Source organism: Crotalus tigris, unplaced genomic scaffold (assembly GCF_016545835.1).
Source record: "Crotalus tigris isolate CLP2741 ecotype Arizona unplaced genomic scaffold, ASM1654583v1 scf7180000017631.5181431, whole genome shotgun sequence".
Taxonomy (NCBI): Eukaryota; Metazoa; Chordata; class Lepidosauria; order Squamata; family Viperidae; genus Crotalus; species Crotalus tigris.
In genome coordinates, this window is record NW_024096525.1 from 743,226 (window position 1) to 760,042 (window position 16,817).

The window sequence follows — 16,817 nt, forward strand, 5'->3', positions numbered from 1 at the left end:
GCCTCGTTCAGTCAACAATTCATCAATAGGTACAGGATGGAGATGACTCATCTCCTGTTCTGGGGAATAACTATTTGTTGATGTATGCTGCAGACAGTTTGCAAATAGTCTTTTATAATAGGAAATGACTCTTTTAAACTGGAAGGTGGAAGAAGAACAAGTGAAAGAAACAATGACAGTATGGGCAAAGAACTTTGGATATTCTATAGATTTGGAAGACTGGCAAAAACTTTGGGATAAAAATATTAAGCTTACAAAAGCGGTAGCATAAAAAGAAAACTTATATAAGATGTTTTATAGATGGCATATGACACCAGTTCGCTTAGCGAAAATATTTAAAAATGTCTTGGATATTTGCTGGAAATGTAAACAACAGCCAGGCACTTATTACCATACCTGGTGGACATGCCCTATCGCTAAGTAATTTTGGTCTAAGATCCATAGATGGTTGGAAAAGATGATGAAACTACAAACAGAATTTAAACCAGAATTGTTTTTGTTAGGAATATTAAGACCTAATTATGGCAAAGAGAATGACTACTTGATATTGCAGGTTTTAACTGCTGCAAGAATAGTATTTGCCCAATTTTAGAAAAATGAGAATCTACCATCTGACCAGATTATTATTACCAAAATTTTAGAGTGTGCAGAAATGGATAGACTAACATTAGAAATGAAAGAAAAAGATGACTCAATTTATTTTAGAACTTGGGAAAAAATTTATTAATGGTTAGAGACATGTTAAAATTTGAAGGATTCAATATTTTAGAATAGTTGACTGATTTTTAATTGAATTCTAACTAACGTTTTGATGATACGATTACTTTTCCTGGTTTACTGATTTTCATTTGTTACTTTTGATTGTTAGGATTTATTTTTTTGAGATTTTATTAGTAGTGTTTACTTAATAGATCAACGTATTTGTTTACAATTGTTTTTAATATGTTACAGTTTAAGCTTTGTTAAAAATGGTTGAATATGATATTTACTTATTATTATGATCCGGACGGTTGCTTGTTTGTTGAAATATGTGATTGTACCTATCCTTATTTTACCCTAATTCCTTATTTCCTTCCCCCCCTTTCCTTTTACCCCTCCCTTTACCATACCTGTATTGTTCCTATTTTTTCTCACTTATATAAATTTAATAAAATTTTGTTAACATAATAGGAAATGACATTGCAGCAAGAGAGATAAATTATTTTTTTTAAATAGGAGTGAACAATGCAGTTTAGTTTAAGCCAACTTGGAGTTCAAAAATGTTTTTTTATAGTTGCAGCCAAAATGTAAAATATTGCCACCTTAATTACATACGTGTCAGATTCTGAACAATTATCAGAGAAATATTTCATTGAACTAGGCCTCTTAAAGTGATTTGTGATTTTCAGTCAATTTGGTACCTCTTCCAAAACTTCTCAGGAACTCCCTATTTAATCTTAAATTACTTAAACTATACAAAAAAGCATTATGGGCTATGCTGTGAATTTTATAAAATAATTAAGGTCAGATATTAATTTTAAGCATGAATTATTGAGAACATTTCTGAACTTTTGCTATGCATTGGCAGATTAGCAAACTGCAAGCAGCACATGATCAAACGTGGCTATGCTACTATACAGGGCTCTTGAAAATAATTTGACAATTGTCAGAAGTGGATTGGATTTTACTAGAAGAAAAAGACTGCACTTTTAGCAGTTTTATGACACTATCAATGGATCTACCAGAAAGTTTTGGCACTAAGGAGAGGTACTTTGTGTACTGGAAAATCAATCTATAGTTTGCATAGGAGATTCTGGAGAGAACATTCAATTACTTGGGGTTTTGATATGGCTTCTCCTCAGACTTATAAAATCCTTGTATCACACAGGCTGCACGTCACTTCACCATTCTGGCTTAGCAAAGAGGCTTGAAAAAGCTGCAGGGATATCTTTAAGAAGCCATCGGGGTGCAGTGAAGGGACTCATCAGGATATCTGTATCTCTTCCATCTCACAAGGAAAATATTGTAACACTGCTGTCTGCATTATTATATTTGCATAAACATTTTGGCAGGGATAAGAGGCTCTGTGAAAACACAACCAGGTTACCCACAGAGAGAAGCAAACTGTATCCCGCTCAGCAAGAGATCCTGTGAGTTCTACGTTTCGCAGAAAAATGGGAATTGGAACTTTGCAAATGCTGCATTTGGTCATCCAGTCAGAATAATATGTTATAAGTGTTTGGAGAACAATAGCCATAAGAGGGGCAGAGTGCATCTTGATGGCCAACAGCAAGAGGTTAAAGACAACAGACTCTTCTCTCTCAGCATGGCATTTAAATTTCATTTTTAATATGTACCATTGTGCCCACAGGAAAAAAATGACAATAAAGGTTATCTATTCATTCATCTATTTATCCAGAGTCATGGCTCCATGGGAGACTGGTTTGGAGGAGGAGTTGGAACTGGGAACATCTGACAGGGATGGCAAATGGAGATGTTTGGAATGTTTGGGGAGGCCAGGGGCTGAGGACGATGCTGTCCCAAGCCTCTCAGGCATTGGAGAGATGCTCGACTGGATGGAGAACTGCCTGCCTTCACAGACACAGGAGAGGAATGGCTGCTGATAGGCAGCAGATCCTTCTGATGAGGAATAGCTGCCTCCTCCACTTGATCCAAGGGGATGGAGAGCAGAGCGTAGGCAAGCCCAGAGAAGGGCTGCAAGGCTGCTAGGGAGAAGGCCGCCTCACCCCTTTTTCCAAGGAACACTTGGAATGGAGTGACTTAAGGAGAAGCCGTGGAGAGTTTGCCAGGAACAATTGTTTGTTTTGGCTTATACTCCCTTGGCTTTGCCTCATGCCTTACCTAGCCTTGAGGACTACTTTCTGCCTTTTGGCTTAGACTTTGTCCTTGTGGGTTTTAGAACAATAAATAAATTAGAAGATAATTATGTACACATTCTTTAAAACTAAAATTAAAAAAAATTGGATGATGATAGTAAACCAAGAAAGTAGATAGAATTATTAGTAAGCTGTTAGGAATCTATCGAAGGCTTCAGATTCAGAACCTGTCATCTCAGTCTGATTCCCAACAAACCCAAATATGTGAATTGATGCCAGCCAAAGTACCATTGATCTCGACATTATTATCTCTTCCCCAGACCAGCACATTTTTGCATCGAGAGACTGAAGTGGCTCTGATATGATTTCTTGTTTGCTTGTTTTAGTCTAGATTGTACAAAGTCTGTTCATAAAATGCCATGGGAAATCGCATTCCTAATGTTCCTCAATATGCCAGTAAATTTTCAGTGGCATGACTCCAAAAAAATTTTGATCCACAAAAAAAGGGGGATTTGGGAGCACACACAAGCTGTGGGCTCTGAGTCATGTCCTCCCACTTGATTCTTCACCACTATGCTTCCAACATTTGATTTTAAATTGTTTTGATGGATGAATTCAGTTTGTGCTAACAGTTATGTAGTTTTAATTCTCTTGTATTCGTTTTGTATGCTTAACATTTGTCATGCATTAGCATGCATCCATTATTTTGTGCATGCTGATGGGGGGGGGGACAACTGAAAAAGTATCAGAAATGGTTGGTTTCTCCCCACTCCAAAAAGAAAACCAGTTTCATCAAGTGGCTCATTATTTATAGTGCACTAACTAGGTATAAACAGGATTGGCTCAGAGGTATATATTATCAAAAGTGTTCCTTCCCATTAGTTAGTATAAAGGATTCAGATTCAAATCTCCATTCATCACAAAATTTAGCAGCTGACTTGGCTAATTGCTATTTGTATATCAGTATTTTGGGGGTAAAGGGAAAGGAGAAGAGTGTGCCTGTTGCCTTGGGCTCTGGAGGGAAGCCATTACAGAAGTATCATACGTAATAATTTAAATGCTTAATAAAAAAAGAAAGGAATAACATTTATTACATTTATATTTTTCAGTGTGATAAAATTAGTTAAAAGCATAGCAGGTTATATTTCACCATAGAAGAAATAAGAAATAAGCTTTAAAAATCCTTCAACAGCAAACAAAAACAACTATGCATAGAGTGGGCTTATCAAAGAAATAGATTGTTACAAGCAATAGCAATAGCACTTAGACTTATATACCGCTTCACAGTGCTCTCTAAGCGGTTTAGAGTCAGCCTATTTACCCCAACAATCTGGATCCTCATTTTACCGACCTCGGAAGGATGGAAGGCTGAGTCAATCTTGAGCCGGTGAGGATCGAACTCCTGGCAGTCAGCAGAATTAGCCTGCAAGCTTGCACCACCACGGCTCATTCGAGAGAAGTCTCTTCCCAGAGTACCCATATTTCATGCTGTTCTTAATGGTGAATCAGAAAGTGAGGCCATGGATATAGATATTAAAATTTATCAGGTTCATAGAAATAGAAATGGATTTCAAAAAAAAATCCCAGATATCAGCCATGTGTGTCTTTCAGTATCTTAAAATAGCTTTGAAAATAATTAGGCAGCTAAAATAATTAGCAAGCATAGGATAGATGTAGCACAATTTGGATTCTTGGTTCTTGCAAGTTCTCTAACAATTGTAGCTCACAGTCCATGGAATGGTACAATCTGGAACTATCGATATATGTTTCTCTGACTCCATCAATATGTCACCCATTTCAGCATCTGCAAAATCTTCCACATGTTTTGGAGCAGGCAGGCAGATTTAATCTGCCAGTCCACCTATGTACCATAGGATCCTCCTATGACATTCAAATATGGAATCTTTGTGCATGTCTTCTGAATTCAAACTCGTGTTCTTAGCATGCAAATATCAGCTGGGTACAGTGGAGACTTAATGGATTGTTGAGATGAGCTTCCAAAATCTCAGACTAATGCAAAAAAAACGTATCAATACAGCAATAGCACTTAGACTTAATATACCGCTTTACAGCCCTCTCTAAGCGGTGTACAGAGTCAGCCTATTCCCCCCCCCCCCAACAACCTGGGACCTCATTTTACCCACCTTGGAAGGATGGAAGGCTGAGTCAAGCTTGAGTTGGTGAGGATATAAAAGTTTTCATCTGAGAGCTTTCTCTCCGCTCTCTTTTAAATGTGAAAATAGTCTTCAGATACTCACAAATATTTAAGAAACATTTATATATTGTGAACTGTTGCAGCTTTTTATTTATTAATGGCATGTTGACACTATTTGAGAAAAGCCATCTACATTTATCCTCTGGAGAGGCAGTAGATTTCGTGCCCACACTGCCAATTTTATAGACTCATCTTTTCTGTTTTCTATCCAACACTTTTACAGTTGTTTTTTTTTAACAACTGAATTTAACGTGTTCCTGATTTTATTAATACTCAAGGAATTCGCTCTGCGAGTTTTTAAACCAAAAAATTCTTAGTATTAATAATTCATAGCATTAAGCTTTGGAAGCTTTTCAGAGCATAACTCATGCTCATCTAGCTCCTAGCATTTGAAAGTTAACAACCCAAAATAAAACTCGTATTTTTTTTAACAATGGGGGGATAATGGTCAGTCTCTAGAATATTTACATGAATCTGTTTCTCGTAAATTAACGAAGACTGATGTAGTTATTGGCTATTCCTAATGGCAGAAGCTATCCAAAATTTCAGATTAAGATTTTTCTCTAGAATTATAAATTAATGTTAAATCTTAAAGCTAGCAGAACAGAGAGCAGGGCCTCCCAGGTCCTGGGTGAGGGACTGGAAAGCAGTATGAAACGGCAGATTGTTTGACTATAAAACTCTGACATACCCTTACCCAATGGGTTCATAATCCATCTCCAAACATGCTTTGATCCTTCACTTTGGCCTCATACCTTCAGTTTACAGTCCAGATCCTGGGAAGCAAAAGCATGGAGAACGAGCTTTCCAGTAGGGGGAAAAAATATTTGAAATTTCTGGGTGATTTTTTTTCCAGTTTTTTTAAATATATTTCCATAAGCATGTACAATATCCATGAAAGTTATTCCAAAGCACATTTTTAAAGATACTTAGCACTACTGCTAATATGGAGAAACATAGTTTCCAAAGTCATTCTCTTTCTGAAGAGAATCCTGAATGTAGCTTGGGAGGAGGCTCTCAGCAACTTGACTACAGTTCCCAGGATTCTCTGGGCACTGGCCTGTCATAAATCCGATGCACCTTTGTGATGCCAGTGGGCCTTGATGGATTTTCAGTGCATAAACAAAAAATAATCTTATTATGCTGGCTATGTGAACATAACAAATGCTTTGTATACTAGAAAACTGTCTGAAGTTTTAAGTATTTATCTGGGTGCTCAAATGCTAAGATCTCCCCTTCTTTCCCTGAAAACTTATATCCAATTTCTGCTTCATAAAGGAGGCATCACACTTCCATGTTTCTCAGCCATTGTCTTATTCTTTTTTACAATCTATTAATTTAGTAATAAATTCAGTCATTGTGCTTTCATCACATAGAGGCGTTACAGCTGGGAGAATAATTACTACTTTTATTTATGACAGAGTTTATTTAGTACCTAACATGCTTATAAAAATCATACAACTTTTCCACAATTTTCCCTAATACAATTAATTTTCACTTTAATTTTTATGTTCTCGAAAATCAGACTTTTATGCATTTTTATTTGCTTTGTTGGAAACTTAAAAGTACAAAGTTTAAAATCACTGCAGGTGTCCGTACATGAATGTGTTCCAATCTCTGTAGTTTTGGGGAAAGAAAATTGTATAAACTTATTTTCCTTTATGGTATTTTTAAAATTAGACTTACATTGAAGAGGCTATTTGCTATGCAATTGTTCCCATGAAGCTTATATGTCAAGATGCTTCTCACTGAAATATTTTATTCTCTGTAAATGTGCATCTCTGGTTTACAGTTTTTTCGTGGAAGAGGCATTTGGCTAAAAAGGCATACCTTGATTTAGATAATCCCTTTTATCCCAGTATCAAATGACAGGCAAATGGATAGGTTTTGCTCTCATCCTGATTTGAGATTGGAAGTTGAATGAAAAGGCATGTTTTCATGACTATTCCAGTTCTCCATCTTGGTGCCCCTCAGGATGGGTTGATACCACAACACTAATTCCCAACTAGTATGGATATTGCAAGTCAAACACACCTGGCCACTGGATTGGAGAAGGCTGGCATATGCATTTCCATGAAGAATTCAGTTCAAAAAGTGCTTGCAAAAGTCATGCTGGAAGAAAGCCAAGGCTTTTTCCCATGCTGCATAGCATCTTTAATGGCATTTTCCAGTAAGCCGAAGTACTCTTTAAGGCCATGCCATAAAGTAAAACCCCTTTTTTGACAATTCAACAGCAGAAGTCAACAGACAATGGATTTCAAAATAGTTTTTGACACTGGAAAGATCAGACGCAGATAAATAGAAAAAATAACATTTTTATTTACAAATATTCCAAATATTGGATTCTGTAAACAAAATTCACAATCTGTTTCCTCTAGCCCAGAAGCAAATGCTTTTGTTACTTAAAAGGGTCTGTTTTCCAGCCTTTACTTGGTTAAACCTCCAACCAAACCCAGAGTCAACAAATTCCCATAGCAGGAGGAATAGTTGGATGTAACAGGATGCGTTGCTGAAGACTACAAGTTCAGAATTCTGTAGAATTTGGGAGAATGGAATTGACTTCAAGGGCTTTCAGTGCCATGTACAGCCCATTGTAGAATGCGTAGGCTTTCCAAAGTTTAAGTAGTTGTAATCATAGCAAACAGCAAAACTTATATATTGACATTTGATTTTTGTCCATTGCAATGGAAACTGGAAAGACATCCGAAAACAAATTAAACAAAAAAGAAAAGAAAAAAAAGAAAAAAGTGCTGAATATGTCTTTAGATATATTTCCTTCTCTGTCTCTTTTCCTTTACACAATTTTAAACTCCACAAACTGTTTTAAAGCTTTCTCTGAATGAATAAGAGCCTTCAATAATATAACTTGCATATAAAGCATTTTACAATAGGCATTTATAAGGTGTGCATGAAACTTTGTGCAATACCTAGCAGCAAGTAAGTTCTAAAGCCTTTGAATAAAATGAGTTATGAAAACAATAATCCTGCTGGCATTTTTATTGTCATTTAATTTTTGCTTGTTTCCTTTCAAAGAATTTGTTTCGTGTGTGCATATCACAGATTATATACAGTACAATTTCACTGAACAATTTGGGGCTGAAAGTAACACTTCCAATCATTTGCGATCAACACAACAGATATGGGCAAATGAGATTTTCAAAATATTCACTATTCAAATTATTCTTTTAAAATTCAATAGAATACAAAACCTTACATTCTCCCTTTCTCTTTCCAGCCACTGTTGAAACAGAACAAATTTAGATCTTCCATGATTCAGAGATAATTCACTGGAACCCCAATCAATTTAGCTATAAATGAGATGTCTTAAATTAAGCACTGCAACAACTTTTAAAATCTACTGAAGAAATAGTACAGGATCTTAAGCAGTATTAAGCATTTTCTCCTCAAGCTATTAGTCCATCAAAATTGAAAAAGGAAGATAGATATTGCCATTCCCTAGAAAGAGCTAAGTATGTGCCCACAAAAAATTAATTTTTGGAAAATACAGGTTTTAAGTTGTTTGGCCAGCAGTCAGTAGCATCAGACACTTTCTATTAAAAGCCCCCACCGATTACAACCCCTCCCCTTCCCAATATAAATGTGTGGACATGCCTGTAGGCTAATGAAAATTACTGAGCACTTGAAGTAGAGGGGGAAAAAAACAATTGCCAGGATTTTACCACATCCATTTGCTGTAAACAGCAACTAAAATCTGAACTATGGAATATGGTACAGAGTGTTGGCCGGGAGACCTATAATGCCTGGACTAATAATGATTTCTTAAAAATGGAAAAACTACTCCAAAGGAAAATATGCAATATATTATCAGCTTCTTATGGCCGAGGTCCTGCCAGTGATCCTTAAAAGAGTGGATATGACTCATTTTTTTTTGCAGCAAAGTCACTGCGGTAAGGAAAAGATAAAACCACATTACCAGCTGATCCCATTTCCCCAGCCCTCAGCTCAGTTTCCACCAGGAAGAGCTTGCATAGTTGCAGGCTCTGTCCCCCCCCCCCAAACCTCCTACCCTCCACTCCACATAAGTTGGACTGGAATCATTCATTATTCTGTTCTGGATGGTCATAGGAATTAAAGACAGACGATAAGTCTGATTTTTATCAAATGCAAATGTTTACCTCTCTTTTCATTCGCCACAGAGGAGAGTGGATTAACAAATATGAGCATTGTTTTATAACTAAACACTAATCGAAACAAGCTTTAAAAAAAAAAGTCATACCTATCAAGCATCAGAAGCCAAGGCAAGCAGAAAGTGCTTTCAAGAAAAAAACAAAAGATGGTTTCCCCACAGGATTCACAGAGAGGACAAACTTTGAGAACTGTAAACACATGGGGGATCCTATTCAACTAACACAAAATTATTGTAGATACGGGGAAATCTTTCACAATTTAAAAACTAGTAGAGAAAATAGATTGCCAGTAGCTTTACAGGGGGGGGGGCAAGGATAGATTGTCTGATTAGCAACTTACTAATCCTTCTATTATAAATGTCACCCCATTTTATCATTGATTAAGGATGCATCTAAATAACATTGGATTCTGTAAGTGTTGGTGGCCTTCCTTCATCAGTACTGGAAATGTCACATCATTAAAAATGGGGGGAAAGCAGACAGACCAGGCTCCAACACAATTCGTAAAGCATCAGAGCCTTAAAACCACACATACATTCCTTAATTAATTATCTTAAAGATCTCTTAACTCTGTATTAAAGTTAGATTTCATTTCCTTTTAAAAACCAGTTTGCTGGCAGAAAAAGAAAACAAAGTCAGGGACTCTTCTATATAGTAATCAACACAAAGGGGGTGGAAGAACATGCAGTAGATTGATTCTTTGAGAAAGTAAAAATGATTCCTTTTAAATAAGTCACAATATTAAGCTGCAAAATAGAGGGTGGCAGTCAAATCAAAGATGTTTGATAGTGTATGTATGCATTTGTAGGCACACACACACACACACACACAAACGTGCAACACAAATGGTTCATTTCACATTTACAAAGTTATAGTGGTCGTGGGATGCACAGTGCATTCTGCTTGCTTTTCAAAAGAAATATTAATCATTAAGTATTTAAATCACCAAGTAAAACAATATTTGGGAATGAGGGGAGCCATCTGTTTGAGCCACATTTCAGTTGGTGTCTTACTCCATCAGAGATATGTAGTCAAGGAATTTCTAAGCTGAACATTCAAACCACATTATATTAAGGTACAATAATTTAGAGTTAAAAAGTTTTGTCCAATTATGAAACCCTATGGCTCACAAATAGGCCAATTAATTACTTTTATCATTCGATTCCTGTTTTCTTTTATCAAGATTTTTCTGATATGGGAATCTCTGCAAAGTGTCTCACAATCATTACATCCTGTTACAGGCCGGAACACACACACACTATAGCTCATTTAAAACATTCCTTAACATTGCTACATTTCCCTACCATGTTTAAAACATGTGATATACATATAACATGTTATACACACGCACACAAACAGAACAATAAACATACACATTATGTACCAAAGATTGCCGAACACCAACAATATAACCTTTATATAGGTATTTGCAAGGAAAACAAATAGGAATATCCTCCACCATTTATTCACAAGCTTATTTTTTTTTTAAGTTTCTTGTGTCCCTGATAAAAAAAACAAAATGCAAGATTAAACCACAAAACTATATTTTTCTCACTTCAAATTCTCTGAAGGAATCAGGCACTTCTGTTTAAAATTTGTGTATACAAATATATATATTTATATTTCATAATCTACCATATCCCGTCTTTACTAGAATTTATCTTTGGTCCTAAAGCATATGAATCTTGCTACAGCTGGTTTTCTTGCTTTCCACATTTTTTTTTTTAAATGTGAAGCATGCACACAGCTGGAAATAATGAAATTTGCCATAATCCTTCCACCCCCACCCTTCTTCCAGCCTCCATCTCTCTTCTTTTTTGGAGCAAGCGATTTCTCTTAAAGCATTCTATTCAAGCAAGCTATACATTCTGTGGCGACCCATAATGCATGCTCCAAAGAGAGAATCCAAAATACACCTTATTCCAACATAACTGTATATTTCTGTATATAACTTTTAATTCCTGAAAGCATATTTAGCTTTTTTTTTTTTTTTTGCTTCTTCTTCTTAAGGTTCCTTTTTGATTTCAAGATTTTTTTTTCTCGCTCTGCCATAGCTATGGGAGCAAAGCATTGCCAACCCATATTGTCATCAACCCTTTCTCCTAGGTTTATTTCAAGGCGATCTTAGTTGCTCTTCAAGACAGGTTGCATACTCTAGGGTGGGATCCAATAGCTTTTGGTTCTTTTCTAAGTCATGCTCAGTTAATACCAGAGAGAAGAACCAGAAGAACTTTCCTCCAGCAAAAAAATAAAAAATAAAAATAAAAAAAAAATTAAGAGCAAACCACGTTGCACTAAAAACATCCCACTTTTAAAAGAGGAGAACCACCCTCCCCCTTTATTTGCTTGCTGGAAAAAGACATGTTCCCCAAGTCTTATTAAAACTGCTTAGTTGCAGGGCAACCAAGTAGAATAAGTGTGCTGCTGACAGGGGAACATGGGCTGAACCTGAGCAATATAGTAATTGCTGAAGTTAGCATCCGCTACATAAGGGGCTGGCTGGTAGTAGCAAGTGACATTGGCCACGTTGGGGATGATATTTTGCTCAGCCAGCACCCGGATGGCCAGCATGGTGATCAGGTTTAAAGTCTGTCGCCTCTCATGTCCCATCAGGCACACTGTGCTCTCATTCACCACCCCATGAAGGGTCATGAGATAGTCATACTTGCGGTCCTCCAGTCCCACAAAGTGGTTCTGCAAGTAAGACTCCAGCTTGCGCTGCTGTTCTCCAATGTCTGAGAAATCAATAAAAAACCTGGAGCACATATATCTCTGGAGGGACTTAATCTCAGATTCGGAGGCAGCCCTGAAGCCTCTCACTAGGAGGTTGCAGTATTTAAGGAGACCACCTCCCCTGATCTCTTCTGGATTTCTAGTTGCAATGGTCTTGTTACAAAGGTGATCAAAGGCTTCTTGGAAATCCCCATAGACGCTCTCCCCAATTATAGTCGGGTGAAACGTTTCAGCCATTGGATTTTCAGAACATTCGTAAAAAAGGAGGAGAGAGTCCAGCTTGATCTGAAAAGAATCTACACTGAACTCAAACTGCCTCCTCAGAGAGTCCACAAATTTCAGCTCCACATTTTTGCCACTGTTGTTGGATAATGAGATGAGGCTCCATCGGTCTGAATCGTTGAAGACTTTCACCATTTTCTGTACGTAGGCTTCCTGCAATTTGAAACAAATACCCCCCACCAAAAGAGAAAGAGAGAGAGAGTGAGAGAGTGAGAGAGAGAAAAGAAAAGGTCAGGAAACCAGTAGCAGCACTTCCTCTTTAGAACTTTCATTTGCATTTGATCCCAACTTTACCCTGTCCTCCCCAGAGCTCAGGCATAAGAAACAGACAATGTGGATAGATTTAGTACGTGCTCTGCAGACAGGCAGTGGTTAAAGATCAGAGAGAGGTGGTGGGGGGGGGGACTCATGCCATGATAAATGCACGAAAGGGATGTTCTGTGCAAGGGTGTTTAGTAGTTTCCTCCAAAGATGTAATAAAAATGCATACAAAGAACAGTAGAATTATCTTGGAAAATTGTAATTTAATTATGGCAAAAATAAGGTGGATAAAGATACTAGTTCTCGTTTTTTATATTTTTAAAATCAAAAACTGTTTTACCTTTTGGAGAAACTGGAAAATTTCTAAATAAAATTTAAGCTTAAGGTAATTCCTGCAGAATAACAACTTAAAAGATTTTGGACGATTCCCAACTTCTGTTAAAAGGCCGTTTGGCTTCAGTTAACCTCTGCTAAATCACGACCGTAAGAGGCTAGGCTCTCAAAATCCTTAACTAAATCCCAGCACTGTGGGTTTCTGCAGCCTGGGGCGAGAATGGGTCTCAGCTTCTCTATTCCGTCCGAAAGGGAGGGAAACGGAGGAGCACTGTTTCCCTCTAGCGGGCCCATCCACAATTCAAGGAAGGAAAGAAATAACTAATGAATACGACTTAGCTCAAAGAAAAAAACCGGGGCTCTAAACAAGCCCAATTTCTTCGGTTTAATTCAGCTATAGAGCGGGGCTATAATTAACGCGTATGGATCTCCCTGCTCTTCCTAAGCAAAGGAGAATTGATAGTTGGGAGGAAGCCAATTAAGAGACGGTGCTGGCAATAAGCGTAAGAGAGAGCAGAGCGAATGGATGGGTCTAATCCTCACGGAGCCGTCAATGGCACTTTGCAGTTCAAACTGAGGCATCTCTTTTATTCTAGGCTCGCCCTCGTCCCTCTAAAGCAGCCCACCTGCCGGGACCGAGAGCGCGCTCCCTTTCATTTACCTTCAGGGTGAGCGGCGTGATCTTCTCTTTGTTAACCCCGTCCGGCAAGAAATCCAAGAGGCAGTCCAGGACCACGTCTTTGACTCTCTGGAACTCCGCCTCGCCTTTCAAATCGGCGCAGAAGATGAGGTCCAAGTCCTTGTAGCCCAGGCCGCTATCCTGGTGCAAGACGTGGCTGGCCGCCGAGCCGTTGAGTCGCACATCGCGCACGCCGATGCCTTGCTCCTCCAGGCGGCTCCGCACCACCTTCACGATCTGTCGCGGCTGCATTTCCAGCGTGGGGAAGTTGCCCCGGCCGTGAATCGGGATGGTTTCGCTCAGGATACGATCCAGGCGTTGCACTTGCTCCCAGGTCAGCACGTTGCAGCGGCTGTTCTCGCAACTGCCCGCGCAGGGCTCCGGAGGGACCTCGTTCGAGCTGCCGTTAAGACCGTTTTCGTCGTCTGCCATGGTCCAGCTTAATTTATAGATGGTGTGTGTGTGTGTGTGTGTGTGTGTGTGTGTGTGTGTGTGTGTGTGTGTGTGTTTAAACGACACAGGCAGAACTAATGAACAAAGGCACCGTTTCCTTTTCAAGGCGTCTTCTTCCTTCGCTCCTAGTGGGGGTGGGGGAGGGGGGAGGAGGGTGAAAGAAATGCAAAAGCAAACTGAATTACAGCTGCGATCCTCAAGCCTGGAGGGTCGCAGTCGTTTTTCTCCACCCCCTCCCATTCATCGAGGTCCCTCGAGTTTTCAGCTGCGTTGAGACACGAAGCGAAGCCGCCGCCGCCGCTGCCACTAACCCCCCAGATTGGACTTGACCAGGGGCACAAATATTTTAACTATGCGCCCCCCCCCCATCCACCGGTATACACACACCCGGGCTTTCTCTCGACCACCTGCCGAATGTATGTATGTATGTGTACGTGACCGAGCCGCCTCACTCTAAGGAAAGGCTGGCAAGAAAGAGAAGGAGCGACAGACAAGAGAGACGAGCGTCCACCTACGCGCAGTTGGAGGAGCAGCCCCGTTTGGAGTTATTTATGGAGCCATGTCCCGTGGCGCGCCCGTTTCGCTCTTCTCCAGAGAGCTCCTCCAGCTCGCCCTTCCGCCTCTAGGCTATTTGCTAGTTCTGGTCGGAAAACGTTCCCAAGTACTTTTTTATATGGGCTTTTTTTTTTTTTTTTTTTGGCTCTTCCGGGGCCCGAATCGCTCTCCGCTCCCCACGCCCCTCTCATCTGCATATGGACGCTTCTTCTCTCGCTTTCCGACACGCCCATTTCTCTGCTTAAACAGCTGCTTTTCCTAAAGTTCCTTCCTCCGCCTCTCCCCCCCCCCCAAAAAAACCGTCTCCGGCGCAAGGGAGGAAAGGTGAAAGTCCGAATTGGGGGGGGGGGAATTCTGCTGGAACTTCCTGGAAGCAGCTGCTCGGAAAATCTGCCAACGATGGGGCCGGAGGCGGTGGGAGTTCTGAGAGGGCCCGGTCGACCAGGGATCCTCGAAAAGTGGGGGAGGGGGAGGGGGTGGAGGGTGGTCCTCAGAGCCAGCAGCCAAAGCCTGAGAACGTGGGGTTTTTTTTTGGTCTCTCCCTGAGGAGAGTGAGCTTTGCAATAGCGCGGAGTTGTACAACAGCCAGTCTCGCGGGGGTGGAGGAATGATACTTGCCCCTACTGAAAGCCCTTCTTAACCTGAATTATGCGCTAATTGCTAAAGTTAGCATCTACATCTGCGTTTGGCTGACCGAAGCAGCAAGGGACCTTGTAATGGAAGAGACAACCGGCCCCTTACCCAACCGCTAGTCAAATACCCCCTCCTATTTACTTATTTGTCAAATTTATTCGCCACCCGTACTCGCGGTATACCTTGACTCAGAGCAGCTTACAAGTAAGAAAGGGAAAGAATCAGAGGCTAAACGACATAACGGGGCTTTTTTTTTTTTTTTTTAGGTAGAAACCAAGAGTAAAATTCTCATGCAGGTTCGTAGGGAAAGGAGGGGACTAAGAAAAAAAGAAGGGAAAAAACAACAACCCCAAGCTCTCGGTCGTTGCGCACTTGCTACTTTACCCTGTACTGTCTGAACATTTGAGAAAAACCCAGATCTACCAACATCAGCTAAACAAATAGGTAACACGCAAATGGGGAGGGGGGGAGGAGGATTGCTCAGCATCCCTCCAGGCTCGCTCTCGCTCTCTCTGTGTGTGTGTGTGTTTGTGTGTGTTCTCAACTGAAGCAAGAGGCATCTTGGGCGAGAGCACTGAAAGAATGTATGAGCTCTCTGATTTGTGATAGATGCGGATGCTCCCGGTCACCCAACTCCAAATTATATTCCGGTGGGCTCCCTGATGGTTAACTGGCAAGAAAGGGACGGGGGTGGAAGTGGTATGCAAGGCGTCTTAGGACAGGCCTCTAGCGACGCAGGGAGTAATTAGATCGTAATCCTGACGGCAGAAATGTCTGGTGCGGAGCTAAACATAAAAGCAGTTGGAGGGAAGTTGGCTGAAATGTTTCGGTTACTTATTTCCTTTTAAAAAAGAGTAGCTGTAGGCAGTAGAAAGAGCAATGTAATAATATAAATAATCGGGGTACTATTTACTGGACCGACCTTTAAGTCGGCCGGTAAAACCTGCGTGTCAAATCGCTGGCGCATCTTCTCACAGAGAAAGGATAACCCAATTTCAAACAGTCGTCTTGGCTACCTTCTTGCCTTCCGCATTTATTCTCCGAAAGTAACATTCCTACGCACCCCGATTTAACAAGTTAGTAGACAGGGCTGAGCGCCAAACAGCAAACGAGGCAAAGAAGTAAGGGGCGCCGCTGTATTCAAGTAGGTCACGCAGTTTAAAAAGCGTTTAAATAAACGGCGTAGAATCGAACATTAGGCAAAAGTTGTCTGCTTTCATAGCAACTGTTACCTTTTATTAAAGGATTTTTTTACAAAATCCATAATCTATTCTATTAAGCATTAAGATTAGTAAAAAAAAAAAGTTTCCAATTGGCTAATGCATGCACGGGGGGAGGCTGGGGGAGAGAAGGAGAATAAAATGCAGATAACTCACTTTTTTCCCCGCTATGTCAAATCTCCAGTACGCAATCATGCAATGGCCTGAACATTAAAGAGTTAAAGCGCGGTAACCGAAGGACTCTACCTGCGCAAATCCAAATCCTCTTTAAATGTTGATGCGCAGGACTTGAAAGGCATGGCAAGAGAGCAAGGTACGTGGCCGAGGCGTCGTGCACAGATGCAAAGGTGTCTGTCACGCTTCCTAAGAAAAGATGAAGGAGACCACGGCCGATAAAAAAGGGGGGGGGAGGTCAACCCAGCAGCTGGGAGAGCAGTAATAGGAGTGGGGTGCAACGTCACGGGCCCTGACGTTCCAGCAACAGCTGTA

At 40.1% G+C, this 16,817-nt stretch overlaps 1 protein-coding gene across 3 annotated transcripts; it reads right to left on the reverse strand.

Annotated features, from left to right (window-relative positions):
• Positions 1-7,326: 7,326 nt before the first annotated feature.
• Positions 7,327-16,710, reverse strand: TENT5A (terminal nucleotidyltransferase 5A). Of its 3 annotated transcripts, none has more exons than XM_039334446.1 (4): positions 14,436-14,841; positions 13,976-14,045; positions 13,450-13,943; positions 7,327-12,347 (listed from the first exon to the last, which is right to left on the reverse strand). In XM_039334446.1, exons 3-4 carry the CDS (start codon positions 13,897-13,899, stop codon positions 11,568-11,570), a joined length of 1,230 nt encoding a protein of 409 aa, XP_039190380.1. In that variant the 5' UTR covers positions 13,900-13,943; positions 13,976-14,045; positions 14,436-14,841; the 3' UTR covers positions 7,327-11,567. The 3 variants fall into 3 exon arrangements, with proteins under 3 accessions (XP_039190380.1, XP_039190379.1, XP_039190381.1); XM_039334447.1 differs by lacking the exon at positions 14,436-14,841 and adding an exon at positions 16,575-16,710 and having other exon boundaries at positions 7,329-12,347; XM_039334445.1 differs by having other exon boundaries at positions 13,450-14,045.
• Between the last annotated feature and the right edge of the window lie 107 nt (positions 16,711-16,817).